Source organism: Astatotilapia calliptera, chromosome 3 (genome assembly GCF_900246225.1).
Source record: "Astatotilapia calliptera chromosome 3, fAstCal1.2, whole genome shotgun sequence".
Lineage (NCBI taxonomy): Eukaryota > Metazoa > Chordata > Actinopteri > Cichliformes > Cichlidae > Astatotilapia > Astatotilapia calliptera.
Window position 1 is genome coordinate 32,025,184 of NC_039304.1, and position 23,648 is coordinate 32,048,831.

Genomic DNA, 23,648 nt, shown 5'->3' on the forward strand with positions numbered 1-23,648 from the left:
GTTTGTTCCCCTGTTGGCCATGCTTCTTGTTGTGGTCATCTGTTGTCTTCCGGTATTTTCTCCGCAAGCGACCTTTCCTCGACCAATGAGATGAGCGGTAATCTGAATTGTCATACTCGAATTGTCATAAGTGTGCTGTCAGCTCATTGGTCACAAAGCAGGAGAGGGGCTGGGAATTATGTTTTCAAACAAAGTGTTAATTCCATAAACATTTATAGACTACTTTTGATTCTCACTGTATTACGGGACAAAGTGCGTCCCTTAATAGCTCAATACGGGACGTGTACTTTTGTTTCGAAATACGGGACGATTCCGTATTTTAAGGGACGGTTGGCAACCCTAAAAGGAAAGCATTTCTCTGTGCAATGTCAGCATGATAATACTTTTTGTGTCTGCATTATTGTTTTTTTTTTTAAATAAAGCTTTCATACTTAATAAATGAATTCTTATTAGAAATACAAAAAATAACCTCTAGTTCAAGTATTTTTAAATATTTAGTTAGTAATATTAACTACCCTGGCTGCAGGCGTATCATTTGATGACAGTAGTTGCAGGACAGGGTTTGTTCTTTTGGACACAGCCGGGCTAGCTGTTTACCTCTGTTTCTAGCCTAGTACTAAACAAATGAGCTATTAGCTCCTAATATACATTTATGTTAATGTGAAGAAGAAGAAAACCTTATCAGGTTTTGCTTATCAGCACATGACACAACCCAAATTCCAATAAAGTGTGTAAAATGTAAATAAAACCAGTATGCAATGATTTGCTGACTAGTTATAGACCAATTTCCAATCTTCCCTTCCCACATTTTAAATGTGTTTTATTTTTAGCTTGATTAGTATTTAGAGAACACAAGTTAAAGCATGTTTAGCTGTCTGTCTGCTATAGCGGTGTCTAAATGTGTCATTGAAGGTATTCACTTTTACCACATCAGATAACGGTGACCAGCTAAGGCAGGGGTCAGCAACCTTTAACACCCAAAGAGCCACTTGGACGCGACTTCCACGCAAAAGTAAACACTGGGAGCTGCAAATACTTTTTGACATCTAAAATGAAGATAACACTGTATATGGTTTTTTTTTTTACCTTTATGCTTTGTGTAAACAACTAAGGTGTGTTGCTTAAATCCATGAAGTGCTACAGAGAAAATTACTTTTTATTTATGTAATTAACACATTTTGAACTCTTAAAGAAATATAACAAAAGGAAAGACACCCAGCTGAACTAAAATGATCCATGTAGCAAAGAAAAACTGTTGTGAGGTGCCAGCCTTATATCGCCTTTGGGCTTTTGGAGCCTTGACCTGACTTTTAAAAAAATAATTGAAAAAAAAGCACTATGCTGCTGAAAAATAGATATTTGCAAAATTCTGCTTAAATATGTATTTTACCTGGTTAATGTGTGTGGCGGGGCGTGGTCTGCAGCGCCGCTGCAGGGGAGGCGGATGCACCTGAGCGGCACCCGCAATCACGCTTCGCCGCCTTAACGTCTGTGCTATCTGTTAGTGAGGGGATTTCCGGCTCTTTCGGCTCGGCTCACTAAAAAGAGCCGGCTCTTCAGGTTGTTTTGTTGCTTTAATTTATTATTAAAAATAATATAAAATTATGCACAAAAGGAATTACTGATGTTAAAAAAAGTGGTTTTATTTATATATGTTTTTATATATAAATGTGGTGGCCCCTAGAGACAAAGCACGTACAAATTCCAAAACAGAGCTACCTAGATCACTTAAATTACACAACTGAAAGCATATGTGTATGGTTTGTGTATTTATACACAAGCACTCACATATATTCAAATAATTAAAAAAAAAATTTCATTTACCTGTTACTACCACACACCAAATCAGGTCGTTGGTACTTGCTGGCTTGTGTAGCCACTAGGTAACAAAAGCACAACACTGCGCCCAGCATCCTGGAGCACTTCTGTTGTGTTTTGTACGTGCTTCAGAGTTTTTACGTGTTTTGGAGTTTTTACGTGCTTACACTCAGTAGCACAGGAACTTCCTGTGCTACTGAGTGTAAAAGAGTGTAAGAGAGGGTGAGAGAAAGAAAAAAAAAAAACACGTGACAGCTCGGGATAAGGAGCCGGCGTCGTTCACGTCAAAGAACCGGCTCTAAGAGCCATTTCGTTCGGGAACGACCCATCACTAACACATTACTATTGCTAACCTAACCCAAAAACAGTAGTCTAGTCTAAGGCTACGTCTACACGTACCTGGGTATTTTTGAAAACGCAGATTTTTTCTATGCGTTTGCACCTTTCGTCCACACGTAATCAGCGTTTTCGGTCACTAAAAACTGAGATTTCTAAAAACTCCGAGCAGGGTGGATATTTTTGAAAACTCAGTTTTTGCATTTACGGACGAGAAAAACGCAGAAAACGCAGCGTCAAAGGTGTGCGCATTTTTTGACGTCACACTGTGCGCCACGTTATTGTTTCGGTGAAATGAATTTCTACAATACTATTACTGTTAATTGTACTCTCTGTAGTGTTTAAATGCTTACATATACACACACAGTTACTATCCCTCCACACATACGACTCGGTTCTGCTTCTATGCCCCAGCTTTGTTTAGGCTTCTAGACTTCTGATTGGCCAACATTTCTGCACGGTTAGGAATATATCGCCACCTGTTGCTTTGGCATGTTCCTAGCAGCGTTTTCCTTCATTTCTGCCTTTACATGTGGACAGGATTATTTTTCAAAACAACAATGGAAAATCTCCGTTTTCAAAAATACCCGTGTACGTGTGGACGTAGCCTAAGTATCACATTACAATTAAAAGAAACATAAAGAATACAAGGATTATAACTGAACAGAAGGCTAGGCTATCGATAATAATAATTTCTTATAGGTTACTCTACAATAGGCTGCAAAAAGCCTGAATGATTAAAAAACTGATAATGTCATTATAATTGTATATCTTTATATAGAGAAGTAACCTCTCAGGTTCACAATGACATTTTCTGTGAAAACATTTTATTAGCCCTATACCTGAATTTGCATAATTTCATGACTCATGTTAAAAGTAGGTCTGTTACAGGCCTACAGTATAAACTTGTAAAGTGACTTACATATAATTCGTGTATTTTTTAAAAACAACTGACTAAAACTATAGTTTTTACAATATTTGCATGTCAAATTAACAGAATTTTTTTTGTTATGAGTATTAAAGTATTTCACTGTTTTTGTTCCCACTATTTGTAGTTTTAACAAATAAATTTGATTATAATAACACATTGATGTTGTAAATATAACAAAGACATTCTGTTTAATAGTTTACAAAAATTCACTGTGATTGAAACATTTCTGTAGGGATTTTACATAGTTTTTATGTCAATTTCACTGCCATTTTTTACAGTGTAGGGCTAATCTGCAGGTATAGACAAGAAATAAAAAACAAGACATAGGGGATTTTTCCAAATATTTTCACAATATTATAGTGTGGTGTGACTAAAGCATGGCGGGATCACAGGTTGTTGCTTTGAGCCATTTTTATTACACGCGGCTGCAGCTCACAAGCTGCCAGCCGGACATACACCACACCACAACCACCCACCAAGTCCCTGTGTTTTAACAGGCGGGCGTGGTCTGCCCGCCACATATAGTTAAATTATGTTTTGTCATTGCAAAACCATAACATTTTTAATGCGCTGTGTTTGTGTTTTAATGCACTTGTTTGGATATAATGTGCCATAAATATTTTCTTAATGCCTGGTTTAAGTCACAGGTTTATTTACAGGTTTGCCACCATTTGGTGCTGTTACCCCATTGATTCAGCATTACTGTGCTTGTGTTTCCAGATGTCCTGCTGGTCACATGAATTTGGCTGGGAAATTCTTTGCTTGTATTACACTTTATCCTTTACCTCATTCTCATGTTTACCATTCACAAGCAGCTGGGGCCAAAATCGTCATTGTAGGAAATATGGTGAGAAAGTTACCATCAGTTGGCAATATACCAGGGGTACATGTTTAATGATATACTGTGAACAACATGACAACTTCCTCCTCTTGTTCAGGCGAAGGATGGAGTTGTCAATCAGGCTCTGCTCCACCCTTACAAGCCAAACCTGAATCACTTTTTTGCAAATCTTTGGACAGATCCAGTAGCGGTTTTTGATACGGGCGACACGGGCGGTTGCCCGGGGCGGCATCGTGGTGGGGGGGGGGCGGCATCACGGGCATCGGCAAAAAATAAAAATAAAAAAATTCCTCGTACTCATGCTGCCCCGATGTCATGCTAGCGCATACTGGGGATGACATAGGCACCAATCTTTCTATCGCCCATTTGCTGGGAGTAAGGGTGCCCTCCGTTTGCGAGGAGGCCTATTGCTTGCGGCACAGGGAGGAGATTTACAGTTTGATGATTTAAAGTCTCACACACAACCCATTGAAAGGGGAGGGGGCCCTGCTGCTTCCAAATAGAGCACATTTCACTTATAATGTTGTCAATCCAAGCTCATTATGTATTCCTGATTTGAATCCTGGGTTGTGCGAGGTGCCAGAGGGAGTGCTCGCCCAGGGCGCCAAAGAGGCTAGGACCGCCACTGGACAGATCCCTGCGCAAGAGATGGATGTTACAAAAAACTGTTCTTTCCTGGAAGACAGACCTCTGTTATGATGACATGAGGTGATGCATGAATTGATGACTGACATTTTTATTTAACTTCTTCAATCACAACAGTATATTTGAACATACACAATAGTTTATTTTTAGCTTACAAACATCTGAGCATAAAGTGCTGACAAGGAACCCTGGTGTAAACATTAAAATGAAAGTCAGTACAATGTGCAGATTGCAGAAATATACATAAACAAAATCAGTGGCTTTACCACACTCAGTTTTTCGACATCTGTGAACTACTAGACAGTCATTCAATTAAAAAATAATATTAAATAAATAAAACTAATAAATAAAAAATACACACATCTTACTGATCTCTGCAGTCAGTAACATTACACATAAAGTGCAAACATAATAGCAATTGTATAAACACACACACAAACACGCCTTTAAAATTTAAAGGCGTGAAATTGGACGGTCTAGCCTTCTGAATCAGAAGGCTAGTTCTGATTAGCGTCACCGCTGTCTCGGTGGAGTTTAATAAACTCGGCCGTCTGCTTCTTGCTATCTAAAATATAACCAGACACTGGCGTAAATTCTCGACTGTCTCATACTTCTGTTTAATAAGTTTTCTGTTTGACGTTTAGTCAGCTGTGTGAAAACCAAGGAGGAACCCACCCGGGGGATTAATAAAGTTTTATTTTATCTAATCTAATAACTTTAATCTCAGCCAAACCGATTTACTCACGAACAAACAAAACACTGAAAAAAGCCCAACAATAACATTTTTAGGTTGTCTAAGTGACTTATATATCACGTTTAACCCGAGCAGCGAAACTCCGCGGTGATCTGAAAATGATGTGCCGGGAGTTGTGCCGTTCTCGGCCGCATCAGTAACCCTCGAGCTCCCGGCTAGCTGTCGAGCTGGTGGGTAGCAGACGCCTCTGAAAACGTCGAAGCACTTTTGCAAATATGGGATATCTTGATAAACCGAGCAGATATTTGATGTTTACACAACTAGTTTATGCAAATGGCATAAAAATGTTGTTGTTACATTTTCAAATCAGATCTTCACAGCAATAAAAAACTGAATGTAGCTTTCTTATCTTTCTCCTTTAATGTCTGTTTTGTGACACTGAACAAGGAGCTGCGTATAAATCAGGATAGTAACTGTCTGGTAGTGATTTTTGCTGGTCCTAAACCTCCTGGTCAGCAACATTCTGCTCATCAATCTACAGTGTTGGGGGGTAACGGAATACATGTACCAGCGTTACATATTTAAAATACAAAATATGAGTAGATGTAGTCCCTTACAGTCACTGTTTAAAAAGGTGATAATCAGAATACAGTTACTTTGTTGGAATAAAGGGATTACACGGCGGTCTTTCCCTGTTTCATATGTTAGACTATGCCCTATTTTTGGAAATTCCACACCGGTGGAAACCCAAACAAAACACGCATTAAGAGACTCTAATGTCTGTGTCTCAATCTTGTGGCCCATATCACCCCTCCTTGCATCCGTGACGTGAAGAAATATTTTAAACAATTATTATTCAAAAACTTATTTAATATGAAGGCATATTCAATAGGCAATAGGCAGAGTGTTACAGGCGTAGCCCTAAAGAAAGTAGCCTCATGGGCAGTGTAGTCCGAGCTGCAGGGAGAATGTGTGGGACTGCTCCTCCCGTTATGTGTGTGTGAGCATGGGGGAGGGAGAAAAAAGGAGAGTCGAAAAGTACAAATTGTCACCGAGCAGAAACGGGAGCTGAAAGCATGTAAATATAATAATAACCACCGCAGCCAGAGGTCCCTTTACTACGGTTTGGAGCCGTGGATCTGGTTTATATACGCGTGGAATAGTTTTCTACACGAGATCGCTGCAAAAAGTGCAGCCTTACCTAATGTCCACCTACTGTTACTCATTTTATATTAAGATTTAAAAATCTAGTTGGTATTGGCATGGTGAGTAACCTTCAGTTATAGTAAAATAAATCACACAGCAATAGTACATTCATGTAGTTGTAAAAAAGCATGATAATGTATTAAGTAATCCAAAGTATTCAGAATACGTTACTCTCATTGAGTAACATAACAGAATACGCTACAAAATACATTTTGAGGCATGTATTCTGTAATCTGTAGTGGAATACATTTTAAAAGTAACCTTTCCAACACTGTTAACCTACTCATTGCCATGTTTAGGCGTGTTTTGGCATGTAGCTAAAGAACCAGTCTATCAGTATTCACATACTGATTATTTTCACTTGACTAAGCTTGAGTCAAGTCAAGTCAAGTAGCTTTATTATCATTTCAACCAGTGGTACAGTACACAGAGAAACTTGACAAAATTCTTCCAAGACCATGTTGCTACATATGTAGTTTATAACAAACAAACAAAACAGGACTACATAAAGTGTAAGTGTGCAAGAATTTCAAAAAAAGCAACAACAAAAAAAACAGTGCAACGCCAGACAGAATGGAACGATACAGACACAAGAAAGTCCAGACAAAACAGTGCAACAGAAAAGTACAACAATAACAGTGGGTTGTGCAAAAAATAACTTGGCGTATGAAGGTGTGCATGTGTGTGTGTATGAGACTGTGCACATAAGTGCTTGAGGTAGTGACGTGTGTGAGCGAATCATTGTATGTGTCAGTCCAGTCACAGTGTTCAGGAGTCTGAAGGTTTGGGGGAAGCGACTGTTTCACAGTTTGGCAGTCAATTTATCCATCGGAATATGAATGTAAATTAATGGGTGAACGTGACATGTGCTATAAAGCGCTTTGGGTGCTATGGGACAGCAGAAAACTGTTATGTAAGAAATCAGTTCTTTTACCATTTACAACCTGATTGTTAAGTACCACTCCCATCCTTCTTTCTCTGCTCCTTTCATTATCTTCTCAAGCATGAAGTCTTTATCAAAAGGATCATCCTCCCACATGTCTCAGTATTGGATCAGGAATATTATTCTAAAAAAGTTATTGGTCATTGCACATCAAATGCTGTTTGAAGAAGGCACAGCCCATTAGGTTTCGGTAATTTCTTAAATGACTCAGAAAGGCTCAAACTGATGAATCCAAAGTAAGCACACCTAAGCAATAGCTACAGATGAGACCGGCCACACAACAGGCCAAAAGGAAGGCAGGATGGAGTGTGTCGTCACAGAAAACCCAAACTGCAATTAGAAAAAAAAAGGAGTGGTAGTAGGAATATGGACGGGGTGTGTTTGGAGCAACAAGCAAACATAAGAATAAAAACGTCACAAAAGGTTACTTTAAGTCCAACATTAGGCAATGAAACTGCGTGTGTGTGTGTGTGTTTGAGTTGATTTAGTCATAGTGTTAAAGACACTGTTTACTATCTGCCGTATTCCTGAATTCCCAACATAGTTTCCAGCTACTGACAACTAAATATATCGACATTGTTGATGAAAGCAGTTGTATGAAATGTTTAGCCACATCAGTCCAACCTTTATTTTATGTGTCAATATTTAAATGTGATATACAATAAATATGTAAGCGAATCAAGTGTGTGTTTTTAATGTATAGTCTATAAGGAAAATAAATAATGGAATCCTGCAGGTTTAAAACCTGATACATGTTCTACTTTCATAATGAACCTTTGAAATCGTTTAACCAGGGCCATGAAGCAGCTGCAAATTTTCTTTTAAAAGTTACGATTAAGCAAATGGAACCCATGCACACATTGCACTAAATTTCAGCTGAATAAAAATTCTTATTCTAATAATATTTCTTTGACTGAAATTTGCGTTTCAAACAAATATATTTGCCTGCATTAATATTTAACACCACAGAGACTCATACCTAACAGGCTGAGTTGCAAATGTGTGGTATTTTTAGCTTAGCTCAAAGCTGCTGAGATGTCTGTCTGCTGCAGTGGTGTCTAAATGTGTCATTAAAGGTATTCAGTTTTTCCACATCAGATGGGAGTGACCAGGTAAGAGGATGGGGAAGTATTGCAATGAACGCTAGACCAGCTCAGACTCCGTGTCTGAGTGCTTTCGACTGGAATTTCTTGTTTTCAAAGTTTGGAGGAACTGTCTTCCTCTGTGAAACCACACCTTTACATGTGTGCTGGCTGCACCTATTTTGTGTGCATGCAGAGTGACAACAGTGGCAGGGAATGGAGTTCAGCAGTAGGAGACAAGGTGGAAACTCGTCAGAAATCAACAGTTTTAGTCCTTCCGCACACATTTCTTACTGAGAACGACTGAAAGAGAAACATGAATGACACGGGAGCAAAAGAAGAAGGAGTAAGAATAGAGGAAGGAGATAGAGGCGACAACACAGACAATATCTGCCAAACAGAGAAGAGCCAGGTAGGTCCGCTTTCACTAAAACCCTTCAACTGCTGTTGTGATGTCATGGCATGTTTGCAAAAACAAAACAAAGCAAAAGAGAAAGCAACTAACCAAAAGAAAAAAAAACTGAATGTTTAAAAAAGTTATACTTGGAATTTCCACTAAATGTTCCAAGTAATGGCGATGGTGAGCCACCCACAAACGTCTCAGAAACTTGTCTAACTGGTGGACCTTAAAGGAAGCTTTACTAAGTATAAACCGGTTCATTGAAAGGTTTCTATAGCAATTCAATAATGTTTACTCAAAAGAAAAATGGAAAGCACAATATAAGAGCCCAACTTTTAAGTCTACTAGTATACCTATAGCATCATAACTACATGCATGCAATTAAGCATGTAATCTTGTTTACTGATAACATTAAAGATGGCTGCATTCCACTCATTCATTTAGCTGCGGAGGTATTTTGCAGGCCTGTGGGGATCACATTAGTAATAGGCAAAGGAAAGGTTTGTGAAACACTGAAACTTTTAAAGCATAAGGTTTCAAAACAATCTCATACTCATCTCTGCACGCACACCTGCTAATCTCACAGGTTGCACTATTCTCCACATGGCCACTTGTCACAGAAGCATGTATAGCAACAATTTTGATCGACATATGTTTTAGAGAAATAATTGTACAAATAAAGGGAGAAAAATGCAGAAATTGTTACAGACAGCAATTATATTTATTGTTATAACTACCCAGATTTAAGGCTGTTTTTTTCTTAACAAACAAACAAACCACATCCCCATTCAAAGTTTGGAAGTGAATTTAACTTTTGTTGAATTATAAGCTTCCTGAGAGTTAACATCGACAGCGTTATGATTGATGTGATGTGATGATTCAGCACATAGCGCATGAATCATCACATCTCACAACATAAAAGACATGCATCGGAGGTGTTTGGAGGTGGGGGGCGGTATGTTTGTGTTAGTGTACATGCATATGTGTGCATTCGTGTGCGTCCCTTGAGAGAAGGTATCCCTTCACCCGGTAAAGTGAAAGTCAGCATTCCTTCAGTCGATACAGGTGGCCTTGAAGAATAAGGGTAAAGAGTCCAAAAACACACAGTCCTGTTATCAAGGAGAATTTTGTTATTTCCATTAACCTCGGCCTTGGGGCCTTCCAGCTGGCACCAGTGGGGGTAACCGCATGAAATGAAGATGGTGGATGTTTGAATTAGTACGAACAACTGCATCCAATTTTACAGTTGTCTAATGTCCGTCACTTGTCACCAGGTCTCTCAATTTCCCGTTGAAGAGCCGTGAGCTTCTCTAAGACCACCGTCTGAGTATTCAAGGCCCTCCCCGTCGCTTCGATTATAGCGGCCAGCCTTGTGGGGATTTGAACAGCCGTAACTGCTTTCTTTAATCTTCGATAAGCCAGGGCCGAGCCAGCTCCAATGAGCAAGAACCCTGTTATCATATTTCTGAATAGGTAGATGTGTTCGATGTCCTTGATTGACAGTCCCGTCAGGCACACGACGCGCCAGTTCCGCCAGACATCGATTGTGTAACCGGCAGGGAACGTCCCTCCAGGACAGTCGGCCTCTCTTGAACCCAGGCTTCTCGATGAGAAGTGCAACTCAGTCTGCAGATGTCTTGGTTAAATCCAGTTCTGCCTCAGTTTCTAAAAACAGCCAGACTCGCATCTTGATATCCTTACGAACCTTTCGTTGACCCTGACAAGCTTCTGCAGTATAAATCGAGTTCTTCATTTGAAATGCCACCAAACTTTTCAAGACTTTGGTGCGTCACAAAGCACAGGTTCTCGATGAGAAGCCTGGGTTCTCCTCAATTGCATTAAAGGACCAGTTGATCAAATCCATAATTCTTCTTTAGGTTTAAGAGAACACTGAGACTGAGAGACTCTTTGAGGGTTTGAGATAGAAGAGACTAGACAAGACATGAGAAGCCAAGCAGGAAAGATAAAGGAGAGGGAGAAAGTGTTTAATTTCTAAGTCCCTAAGTGTAATGAAAATGAAGCTTCTTTTTTTTTCTCCCAAAAAGATGGGAGTAAGAGCTGACAATTTCTGCTGGTTTTCTCCTTAAGCTTCATAATCAACAAAAATAATAATGAGAAACCAGGTATTGTTTTGTTATATACAAGTGGCTCTTGTGCCCCTTGTTATAAATAGAAGCTGTAGTATTAAAAACAATAATTTAATAATAACAAGATTCAGCTCAAATGACACTGGTTCATACAAATGGAAATCCTGGCACCTTGGATTACTTGCTTACATTCCTGGAAGCAGCAGGTAAGCAACCTGTCAACACTTGGCTGAAATACAACCAGAACCTCAAACATGATGTAAATGTTTTGAACTGCAGTGTTTCGAAAAACCTGAGCTTCAAACACTCAACACACTGTAAAAATGTCAGTACTGAGGTCACATACCAAGCTTTCATTCCACTTGCATAATAGCAGATTATAAATGAATACCAATGAGTACCTAGGCCAATTTAAAAGTTTAATTAAAAAAATAAAATGTTTGACTTGTGGGTTGTATTATTCTACTACAGGATATGTGCATAAACAGGCTCACTGTTAAACCAGGCTCAGAAATCCGTATAAGTCAATCACTATTTAACAACTTTTTAAAAATCCTTTCAGAGTTGGATCCCCAAAATCATCAAGAAACGAGTGTGCAGCACCTTTGTAGAAGATTCCTTCAGGTACTGTGACCTCTGCCTTTTGATAGTGACATGTTTGTAATTTGAGTTGACTCTCATAGTGAAGTTTGTATCCCTCCACCTCTCTCAGTAGTAGTGAATTTTGTCAGTGTGGGGCTGCGAGAGATGACCATGCCTCTGTGGCTGTTGGAGATTATTTCAGCACAGCAATTTTGAAGCACTGGGAAAGTGCGGAGCACTCCTCTGAACAACCAACTGATGCCTTTGGAGAGGTGCAGTTTGCAGGAGCCAGCAAGAGGCACAGCCATGTGGGTGCTTTCATTTTGTCCCATAATGCTTTATCTCTACAGCCTTAGAGTTTTGGAAAATGTGAAAATGTTTTTAAAGGAAAATTCATGTAAAGGTGTAAAGGTGGGTTAAATAAAGATCCAGATAAACCTGGAGCTCTGGTAGTCAGTACTTTGAGTTTTCCTGACCTTCAACCTGCTACTAAACAAACAAAGTCAGTACCAGAGTAAAGAACAAGCCACTCCTTAACATATTGAGGAAAGTTCCTGTAAAACCTTTATCACTGACTCTCCCATAGTTTTCCTGACAGTAAAAATTGGTCTGGGCTCTAATGGGTTAAGGGTCATTTTCATTTTCAAAGTTTTAATCACAATTTAACGGTTGAAACAACCAAAGCATCATTTTAGCTTTGATACTAGATCACAATTCATTACTTTCCAAGCCTCTTTGTGTTGTTGACATGTAATTGTTTCTTTTAATCCATCAAATGTCTAATCTTAGTTCCTGCGCCTGTCATGGAGCACTGAGCCTTCGGTGGTGTACAACATACTGACAGCCCAGTCAATATGGGGTCTTCCTAGACCAAACCTGGTTGTTTCAGTTGTGGGTGGAGAGAGCAGGACACAGGTGAAGACCTGGGTACGGGAGGTTCTCAGGCAGGGACTTGTGAAAGCATCACAAAGAACAGGTAAAAACTTTATGCATCTGTCACTCTGTCAGTGCCTCATCTATAATGATTACAGTGTGCTTGGAATTTCTGTGAGATGTTTGCTGAAATATTTGATTGTTGGTTAGCAGATGCTATCGTCATTTCCAGATGGTTCCCTTTACCATATAAAAAATGTATAAAAGAATGCCTTGCCTTAACTTTGTTTAGTTTCTAGATTTATAAAGCTGTAAAAGGAAAAAAAGCAGATTCTGTTCACCTGGACATACGTTTTTCATCTATGAAAATATAGTTGAAACATTTCCTTACCTGGATAACTGAGCATGCATCGAGATATGTAAGTCATCTTAATGCAATCACATATCAATGATGGCCAAACCCCATCTTGCAGTCATCTTTGTAGAAGATATTGTACATCCTGTAGCACACCTGGGATGTCAGGTATCGCTGTTAAGGACTCTGGAGATGCTGTGATCGTAAATAAAGCAGTTTCCCACTCAAGACACCAGGATGGAAGTAGTATTGTTTACTCAATGGATTATACTATAAGCTCTAAAAAAAAGCATACTGTCTGGTCCTAATGTTTGTACTGAAATGGCAATTTTCTCTTTGACTACTGTACCAAGTGCAGGTAGCACATGGTGATACTGATCTCCTGTCACTTGCTCTTCTTTCAAAACAAGTACAAGAAGCAATGAAAAAATTGTTCACACAAATATGCAAGTTGCTACATGGCTCACACTAAGTAAACATGATTATTGGATAACATCCAGGACAGGGCGTAGCAGTGAGAAAGCAAACATGTTGCTTTTGTACTTACACTCGCCATTAAAACACGCTGCATATAAAAACATTTTTTATGCATCTTTTTGGTTTTTCTAGTATTTCTAGTGCTCTTAATTCTTTGACAGATAAACACACAGACCGAAACTCAGACTCCAGCCAAACTTAACACAGTGACTGGGGAGACATTGGGAACATGGCCACAAGAGTGACATGACATGTGGAGACAAGTTAAACTAAAGGCAAAGGAAGGCAAAGGACCAAAACCTAAGAATTAAATTAAAAAATTAAATGGACAATACGTAAACACTGGGTCACCAGACTCATGACCCTGACAGTGTTTTAGTGAAAATGATAAAAAATAATATGATACAGTTTCACAGCTTAATACATTATTTTTTGTTTGATTTTTAAGCCTATTCAAAGAAATGTAACAGATAGTAATAAATAAATAATAAATAATAGGTATGAAGTTGTGCAAAATGTAAATAACCCCAGTTATGGACAACATATTAGCTAATGGTATCACATATAGAGATATGAGATTTGCAAATTATTGTTAATTATTATTCAGGTGTTAGTTTACACAGCTTTTTAACATTTCGGAATTATTTAGTGGCATGGCACAGTAAGCTACTTAGTATACAGGTTGAACCAGGAAATTTACCATCTACCTGTTTCCCCCAGGTGCATGGATCTTAACTACAGGTCTGCGTGAAGGTGTTGGCAGGTGTGTCGGACAGGCAGTGAGAGATCATGCAGCTGCAGCATCTTCAGTCTCCCTCAACAAGGTGGTAGCGTTGGGCATTGCTCCGTGGGGCCTTGTGAAAAAACGAGAGCAGCTGGTCAACCCTCAGGTAGTACAGACATTTACACGTTTAAACATGTGTTCACCTTTATTTTGCAAAAAGCTCACTTAAAGATTTGATTTACATTTCTCATTTTAATAGATTTTTTAATTGCTTGTAATTAGTATAAATATACGTCCCAAATTTAAGATAAGTAAGACATTGTCTTGATGCATGCTCAGTTATCCAGGCAAGTAAATCCCAAAAAGTTGATTCTGTTCATCTGGAAGTAAGGCTTTCAGTGGGAGAAACATTACGTCACTCATCCAACTGTCTTCTTCAGTCTTGAATGACTGCAGGTTTTCCCAACCTTATAAACAGTACACGTGCATAATGACTGAAACTAGCACCACTGAAGAGCAATAGTCTACAAGGTCAGTTCCTTGAATACAACCATTGATCAATGCCCATAACTACAATTCCAGTACACTATATTACTCTGTTTGTGTTGGGGGACCCGATCGTTGAGGTGGACCAATTTTTGGCAGTGTGTTTCGTGTATAAAAGCCATGGAGATGCGGTGTTTAGAGAAAATGCATTTCAATTGTCACACTAAGGGTTTTCACTTAGACAGCAGTTGTCATTCTTCTCTGTTGGACCAGCTGGAACTTTCTTTAGGTGCCTTTCCAGCTTTGACAAATGTCCAGCTGGGATAAACACATTTACTCAGGGCCTTCTTGATATGATTTTCTTGTGATTCCCTGTCAGCCTACCCAAAACTAGGAAGGGACCTAAAGAAAGCTCCAGCCAATCCAGGTGAGAAGAAGGACAACTGCCGCCTAAGCAAAACCCCTTAGTGATTCTGTATGTGTCAGGAGTATCGGAAGAGTTGAAACGCATTTTCTCCCAACACTGTGTCTCTGCAGCTTTAATACCCCAAAAAATGATGCGCCAAAAACTGATCCACCCCAAGAGTTGGGTCCTGACACAGAGTAATAAAGTGGATGCTGTTAAGTGTCAGCAGGATTGCCATGATTTATACATCAGGGAAACCAAACAGGCTCTGGTTAAAGTGAATGGCACAACACAGAAGAGCTACCTCGCCAGGCCAAGACTCTGCAGTGTATTTAAACCTACAGGCCAATGCTGTGATTACAGCCATTCCCCAACTCTCTCTAGATGGTACTCATGGCCATTGAATAATGGTCATTGATCAGTGCTAATGACAATATGCATATTAATGATCAAGAAACTGACCCAATGTTTATTCAGTTGTGTTGGTATCAGCCATTATGCAAATGTACTGTTTATGATGTTGGGAAAACCTGCAGTCAGCTGAGACTGAAGAAGTCAGCTGGATTTACAACGAAGTGTTTCTCCCGCTGAAAATGCTACGTCCAGATGAACAGAATCAACATTTAGGGTTAGTAAGATTATGTGAATTTTATCATTGAGTGCTCAAAGTAAGGCAAATCTATACTATACTGGTAATCTTGGGACCAAGCTGTATTTGTATCTCCTATTAAAACACACAAAAAAGATCCGAAGGTTTCAGGCTTCCATTACACTGTAGACAATTATCTTAATCAAAGAAACACTGTAATAACAGTTTTTTCTTCTTTTGTAGGGAAGCTTTCCTGCAAAGTACTATGTCCACAACATTTCTCGGGACTCCTGCTACCTGGACAACAACTACCAGGCCTTCCTGCTGGTGGATGATGGTAGTGTGGGCCGCAGAGGAGGAGAAACAGATTTCAGAGCCAGATTGGAGGAATACATTTCCCAGCAGCGCACAGGCATATGGGGTGAGAGATGGTACCATACTATGAGTACAATATTTTATTAAGATTTATAAGACTTTTATTGAGCTGAAGTTAAGTGAAATTTGTATCTCTTTAAAGGAAGTGGCAGCATTGACATCCCTGTCCTTTGTATGCTGATATCAGGGGAAGCAGACACGCTGAAGGTACAGTCTCTGCTTTATGTTTTGATTATCACAAAAATCTTGTGAATTAGCATTTAAATTGTGGAAATGTTTCTTTTTGATTGTTTTTGTAATGTCTGTCAGAGAATGGATCTCTCTCTGAAAAACTTTATCCCCTGGCTGGTTGTGGCTGGCTCAGGAGGCTTGGCTGATTTCCTGAGTGATGTCTTGGAGAACCTGTCTTCAGCTCCAGCTGTGCCGTCCTCTGGTGAAGGCAACAATGAGGCTCTTAAAGCTCCCAAGGTGGATCTCAAAGACAGAGTGGCAGAACGGTTTAAGAAGCATTTTCCTTCAGAAACAGAGACTGACAAACTAGTTGAACAGGTGAGTGCTGACAACAGAAACATTGCATTGGCTCTTCGTCTGCAGAAGAGTTGGGGGAAAGACTTTCTTGAAACTGTTATTTGGTTCAGCATAGTGAAAAGAAAAAGCTAACTCACTCACAAGCTGTGATTATGGGTGTTTTTATAGAACCAAAGCATACATGGTATGGCGTTATTTTTGTGCCACTATTCTGAGTGCACGTAAAAAAAATTGCAGGTGCAAGTGTTGCATTTTGAGGAGAAATTTATTTTGAGCGAAGAAAAGCTAAATTTGAGTGAACGAACTTCATTGCTGCGTGGAAAAAATGTATTTCAGTGTTTGCTATTATCCATACACACACACACAATAGCAGCCCCACTCGCTCAGTTTTTGCTTTTGTGCTCGCTTGCAACTCAACTCTTTCTATACACCGTTATATTTGTGCCACAAAACCAGCCAATCACAGACTTGGATGCAAAAAAATCTGATTGGCTGTTCTGGTCTCCAAACAGCTCGAAGTGACGAAATGCAATATCCCAGAATCCATTTCGTCCAAAACTCAATCGAGGCAGTGGCAGGGGAACACAGAGTGACAGAGTTTGAAATATTACTCTTTCTGGGTCACAAAATAAACGTTTAAGATATTTTCATGTGAGAATGTTGCTGTGTAAACTTCAAATACCTGCTCGATTCATCAAGACATCACATATTTGCATAAGTGCTCTAAACGTTTTCGGAGATGCCTGTTACCCACCAAGTTTGTTCACTCAAATTTAGCTTTTCTTCGCTCAAAATAAATTTCTCCTCAAAATGCAACACTTGCTACTGCAATTTTTTTTTACGTGTGCTCAGAATAGTGGCACAAAAATAACACCATATACATGTAGCATATATGTATAATGCAATTGTTCAATAGCACTGGATCAAAATCAAAACCTAATACCCCCAAAAAGTAGTTTTACAATAGATTATTGTATTAGTGTTGAGTGTGAATGAAAATGTGATTAAACAGGGTATTCAATTACAAAAATTATATAGCAGTGCTCAGCTGAAAATTAGCTGAAAACTTGGATCAATTTTGCATGGCATGCAGTGTGCTTTTAAAATATCTAGGTAAACTGGAAAAGTGGAGGACAAAAAAGTGAGATGCCTAAAATTTATCCACAGAAGATCGGGAGGATCTGATAGTCACGAAATAAAAAATAAAAATAAAAGTTTGGTTGATTCATCTGCTTTTTATGGGAGCCTCAGAATAAATGGTATTAGTAGAAAGATGGTCAAGAAAAGGCTGAAGTATAATAAATAATATAAAAACTGGACTGAAAATTAATGACAACAGGTCTGATGGCATGATGTGTCCTAATATGAAAATTGATAGAGTGATTGACGTATCAATTGAATTAAAGATGTATGGTGGAGGTCAGGAGAGAGGTACAATAGTGAATGTCTGCTTTGTCTTCTTTGCACGGTGTGCAGTGTACCCCTGTAAATTTTCAGGAAACTGGACAGGTTTGACCATTGAACCTGACATTGATTATTTTCAATTAGCTTTCTAAATAATATTAATATTTATGTTAATATTATTATATTAATATTTATATATTATGGTTAATATTATAATATTTGTGCTTCTACCCATTTCTTTACACTCTGAGAGAAAAATGTGAAATACTGCTATTAATATTCGCCTTAACTAAGATGAGCGGTTCTGTGTGGACCGTTCTTTACTTATCAGGTGTTGGCACCCTGTTCCAGGATGTGTGTTCAAGAATCGCTGATTTTAGCATTTGTTATTCAGTCAACAACATACTGTGGAGTAGATCTGCCCTCAAGTTTGTTTCTTAGTAAACAAAAAACTGTTTGCTACAGTTTATGATCAGGCAATAATAATACTAACCACAACAACAGCAACGGCAACAGAAACAACAAAGGCAATAATAATAGTGATAAAGAATTCGGTTATTCAAGACTGAACTGCTTAAAGACCATCCATCCATCCATCCATTCATCCGGGGCTGGGTCGCGGGGGCAGCAGCCCAAGTAGAGAAGCCCAGACCTCCCTCTCCCCAGCCACCTCCTCCAGCTTATCCGGGGAACACCAAGGCGTTCCCAGGCCAGCCGATAGATATAATCTCTCCAGCGTGTCCTGGGTCTGCCCCGGGGCCTCCTCCCCTCCTCGTTAATGTTGCAAATATAAGCATTTATATTCTGATCTTATGTTAGCCTTCACTGATAGATTGTGACTTCATGACATTTACCTTTCACATTTAACTAATAAAAGACCAAAGAAAAGAAAAATGCAGGGCAGCTTTCCAAGTCTTTAATGAAGTTTTATAATAAAACGGAAACACATTATAAATGTATCAGAATGAAACATTTTAAATAAGGAATAGGTATACAGATCATGTAGGGACACAATAAGCCACTATAAACAGATCCGTCTGTGAAGGTTCTCAGTCGTCCAGGTCATCGTAGTTTAAGGAGCTTGGAAAGAAAAGCGTCTGGACTTCTTTGAGTTGCTTGAAGACCTTTCACCTCTCGTTCGAGAAGCTTCTTCAGTTCTAGGGTCAAATGGTGGAGAGTCCCAGATTTAAACCCAGTGGTAGTTTCCCCCCAAAGAGGGACAAAGGACCCCCTAATGATCCTCTACCTAATCACATGAGTCGAGGTGTGAATACGGGTGTGGGTCACAATTAGAGATGGACCGATCCGATATTACGTGTCGGTATCGGTCCGATACTGATCGGATATCGGAGAGAAATAAAAAATTTAATCCGATCCATTAAATATCAAAAAAGCACCTCACAAAACTTGCGACAAGGTGTAACTCGGCTCATAACCGTAGCACGTTGGAGCAGTGTGCTCACGTGATAGAGCGGCTGTGTGTATTTGTAGCCTCACTACCAAACTGGCATTTCATCTCCGAGGAAGTTATCCCAGAGAGAAGTAAAGCAAGTGTGTAAATTCATCTCTGAATGTTTATAAAGCATTCACATGTTAAGCTTAACAACCGATATATGGAGCGACTGCCTCTTCTTGCTGCTACTTCAATCGTGAAACTGCTTAATGATCAGCTGATCGGCTTTTCTGTCGCGAGTCCGTCTCTCTTGTTTGTTTTTGGCCCACTTTGCACCAGAAAGATGAAACCAGCGGCTGAACAACAGCAGCAGGTTTAACCTTGATAAGCTGTTGTTAGAATGTATTTAATATTACTTTCTACACCAGGATCCTTTTCTACGCAGCTGACGGCTGGTAGCTGTGCAGGGGCGGATCTAGCAAAGTTTCGCCAGGGGGGCCGATAGGGCATTAACAGGGAAAAGGGGGCACAAAGACATACTTTTCTTTCTCATTCTCATTTAAAATGTCTAGCTTTTAATCAAATAATTATCTGAATCTTACACCCAAAGTTTTAATCTTATGTAAAATATATAGAAGTCCATTACTGTATATAGTAAATGTTAAGTCTAATATACCCTAGTAAGCTATAGTACTTTTTCCTTTGGGAAGGTACCATCTGTGCAGTCTGCAATTCTGTTGAAGAAAGATGTTGAATCTATTTAATTATTCTTGAAAAATAATTTTAAATTTTTTTTCCACACTGCATCAAATTAAAGTTGATTACGTCGATTAAGCATCATGAGGTGGAGGGTGGGGGGTGGTTCCCTATTTTTTTTTGCTGGGAGTTTGCAACCCTATTAGTTAGGTTGCTTAATATTTCTGCTAAGTACTCTTTAAAATACCAGAATAGGAAGGATGGAGTAGGTTTAAGTTTATTAGGTTGATCAGTGTTGCTGAACTATGAAATATTTTGGGTGCAGTGTATTTTTTTACATACAGGTATAACAGAATAGCTTTAGTGTTGTTGTTTATTTAAACTTGAGTATGAACTTATACAAAATAGAGCAATATATTAAAAAAAACAGTTTTATTGATTAAAAAACACACTATATCAAATTCATATCGGTATCGGCAGATATCCAAATTTATGATATCGGTATCGGACATAAAAAAGTGGTATCGTGCCATCTCTAGCCACAATCAGCCAGTGTTTCTGGTGAGCTCATTGTGAAACCTAGCCCCACCCTATCATGTGATTTTCTGAGGTAGGATGGCCCAGGATGTAAGTGAGCATTAAGGCGTCTTGGAAGGGGCAGTCCCACAGAGTTTAAATCTGGGACTCTCCACCATTTGACCCTAGAACTCAAGAAGCTTCTTGGATGAGAGGTGAAAGGTCTTCAAGCAAGTTAAAGAAGTCCAGTCCAGGTCTAGATGTAATAAGGTGGGAACTGAACAAAGCCGAAGTGGATCTGGTCGGGTCATAAACTGTACTTAACAGTTTTTTATTTAATAAAAAGTTGAATATGGGAAGATTAACTCCAGAATCTTTTGCTTTAACTATCACATGTCCATAGTAAACTGTGTTTGACCTGTTTCTTGCAGTTTAATAAAAAAAAAAGAACAAGTCTTTTCTTTAATCTTTTTCTAAAACATTTTGTAATCATGTCTCTGTCATTCCTGTTCCCTTCCCATCTTCTGTCTCCAGGCTTTGAGCATTTACCAGAACAGACATTTGATTACAGTCTACCACGGAGAGCACGAGAGTCCAAATGACTTTGACACAGTCCTGCTTAAAACACTTGTGGGAGGTATGTAAGTAGCCTGTAATTTTGCAAAAGAGTCATAACATTAACTTTTAATCCATATTTTAATTTTTATGTTATGTTTGTCTTTTTTAGCAAGTAAGCAACAATCATCAGCTGAGGACAATCCTTATACTGATGAGCTGAAACTAGCAGTAACGTGGAACAGGGTTGACATTGCCAAGACTGAACTCTTCAATGGAGACATCCAGTGGAAGGTGAGGAGGGAAAAAGACACCAACCAGATGTTGCACTGAAAGAAGAATTCATACATAATGTTACACTGTTGAAATGATGGGCCAACTCATCTCCCGTGCAACATATTTATTTTTACAGAAAACTGTAAAAACAGAGAAATAAGGCAATCAGTTATCTTTGGCGCGCAGGCCGTACGCTGCCTCTTCATCACTGACACTACTTCTTCTAGTGTAGCCGACATTACTTTATACAAGTAACTTATACAGTTTCACATTCACATGCACCACCTTTGTAAACTGGTTAAATTACACAAATACAATTTACTACGCACATGAACAACATAGTGAACTCATTACAGTTTTATCTTGTTTTTGCTACTGTTTTAATCTATTTATCAACCTGTCTTCTTAACTGTATTTAATAAACTAGATCTCTTTCAAATAAATGTTTTTCTTAACATATTTCTATAGCATTCACTCTTCATGAACTAAACATAAAGCAATTCACACTTTCTCTTATTGTGCAAAATATATATCTTGTGGCTTTAACCAAACAATACACCTGCACCCAGCTCACAGAGTTTCGGTACAGTCTAACACTTTGATCGGCACAGGCTAACAACTGGACCAACTTGGAAATTAGCTCTTTAGCTTAACATTCGCCACAAACAAGACATTTATCATTAATCGCCACTGCTGTCTGTCACTTTTATAACATCTGTTTATATTATCAACCACCCAGCTTACCTGTAAAACAGAGAAATAAGGCAATCAGTTATCTTTGGCGCGCAGGCCGTACGCTGCCTCTTCATCACTGACACTACTTCTTCTACTGTAGCGTCAGCTACCGATGCGTACAGGACCGAGCGCCCTCTGCTGGCGGAACTTATACAACAGTAAAACTTACATTGCAGTGGCCTTACTAAAAGAAAATGTCTCTGAGCATCAAATAAAATGGGGGGCTACTATTTTCATGTCTCTGTCTTTAACATAGTGCCACAATAACATTACATTATACAGCCTATTTAAACACCTTTGACTGAAAAACTGTTTAATTCTGATTTTTAGAGAAATATTTGGCACAAAAAATATTGACCTGTCCTAAAACATGATCTCCTTCCTCCAATTAAACAGTATGAAGATTTGGAGGACTCAATGACAGATGCGCTGATCAACAACAAGCCCCAGTTTGTTCGGCTTTTCATTGAGAATGGTTTGAATATCCTGGAGTACCTAACTTATGGCAGGCTGGAAACCCTTTATCGCTCTGTGCCAGATGGGAGCTTACTATATCAGCTGCTACAGCGCTGCCTAGCAGAGCGGCTGGCAATGGTGGAGCGTCACTCACCATCAGAACAACAGAATTCATCCTCAAAAGTGGCGACAGATAACAATCAGAGCAGACCAGTGAAGGAGGTCACCCTGTTTGAGGTGAATTTTGTAATCAAAGATATTCTGTCCTTTCTCATTAATTAGGCTTAAATTGATTCATTACAAATTGTGAAGAAAACCTGACACTGTTGTGCTTATTGTCCCACCCACGTGTTTCCTCAGGTGTCAGAGGTCCTGGAGCTGTTAATGGGTGATGTCTGCCAGCCTTTCTACTACAAAGCTTTGGGCTTTCAGTTCACTTCATCCAAAAGGATGTCTCTGAAGGTACTCTGAACTTTTCAGAACATGCACACAGAGTGTACTTGTGGTTATAGGATTTCTTTTTTCTTTTTTTTAAATTATTGACGTGATAATGAGCATTCTTTTCTTCATTCATCAAAGCGTGCCAGTAAGGTTCTGCGTGGACGTTGCATGTATCAGGACCTGCCCTGCCCTCATCCCTGGGCTTCACTCTTCCTCTGGGCTGTACTGCAAAACCGCAGTGAGATGGCCCTTTATTTCTGGGAGATGGTAAAAGTTCTGAGACAAACTGCAAAAAGGATTTTACTTGTGTTCAGCTGGTTTGAAATCCCCAATAATCAAACTACAGCTTGTTTCTGCATTGTTATTAGTTAAGGAGTGGTGCTTTTCCAGAAGAAAAAAATTAAATTTAATTAAATTAAATTTAAAAAATCCTCTTATACTGATTTATATACTACAGAGTCCTCGGTGTATGAATGGATGAACAGATATTTATTTGAATAAAAACATCAATTTTCAGGTGAAATGAAGTGACACAGCTAGGTGCTCATGGTAACATGTGAAAGTTGTTGGAGTCAGTTAATTACAATATATTTTTAATGATTATTTTATGATGTAAGCGTTGATTGTGTTAAATGTATATCATAATTTTAAATCTTAATCTATAAGTAAATTATTACTATATAACAATCAAATTCAATTGTGATTGTGCATTTTAACATGCTACATTTAAGCATTTACATTTAATTACAGCAAGCCCAGGGCTTTAAGTAGGATTTAAGTGGGCTTCTACTTAAAGTT

General features: G+C 38.9%; 2 protein-coding genes across 3 annotated transcripts in view; one reads left to right on the forward strand and one right to left on the reverse strand.

Annotated features, from left to right (window-relative positions):
• Window positions 1-23,648, reverse strand: part of LOC113019255 (receptor-type tyrosine-protein phosphatase H-like) — a 423,637-nt gene that overhangs the window by 165,407 nt on the left and 234,582 nt on the right.
• Window positions 8,693-23,648, forward strand: part of LOC113019298 (transient receptor potential cation channel subfamily M member 4-like) — a 29,652-nt gene continuing 14,696 nt past the window's right edge. For both annotated transcript variants that reach the window (XM_026162911.1, XM_026162912.1), the window contains exons 1-13: window positions 8,693-8,908; window positions 11,546-11,607; window positions 11,696-11,873; window positions 12,355-12,541; window positions 13,991-14,160; window positions 15,719-15,896; window positions 15,993-16,057; window positions 16,160-16,399; window positions 20,922-21,024; window positions 21,115-21,236; window positions 22,350-22,646; window positions 22,770-22,871; window positions 22,989-23,117. In XM_026162911.1, the coding sequence (XP_026018696.1) occupies window positions 8,813-8,908; window positions 11,546-11,607; window positions 11,696-11,873; window positions 12,355-12,541; window positions 13,991-14,160; window positions 15,719-15,896; window positions 15,993-16,057; window positions 16,160-16,399; window positions 20,922-21,024; window positions 21,115-21,236; window positions 22,350-22,646; window positions 22,770-22,871; window positions 22,989-23,117 (1,929 nt within the window). In that variant the 5' untranslated portion in view covers window positions 8,693-8,812. The remainder of the gene's footprint in view (window positions 8,909-11,545; window positions 11,608-11,695; window positions 11,874-12,354; window positions 12,542-13,990; window positions 14,161-15,718; window positions 15,897-15,992; window positions 16,058-16,159; window positions 16,400-20,921; window positions 21,025-21,114; window positions 21,237-22,349; window positions 22,647-22,769; window positions 22,872-22,988; window positions 23,118-23,648) is intronic.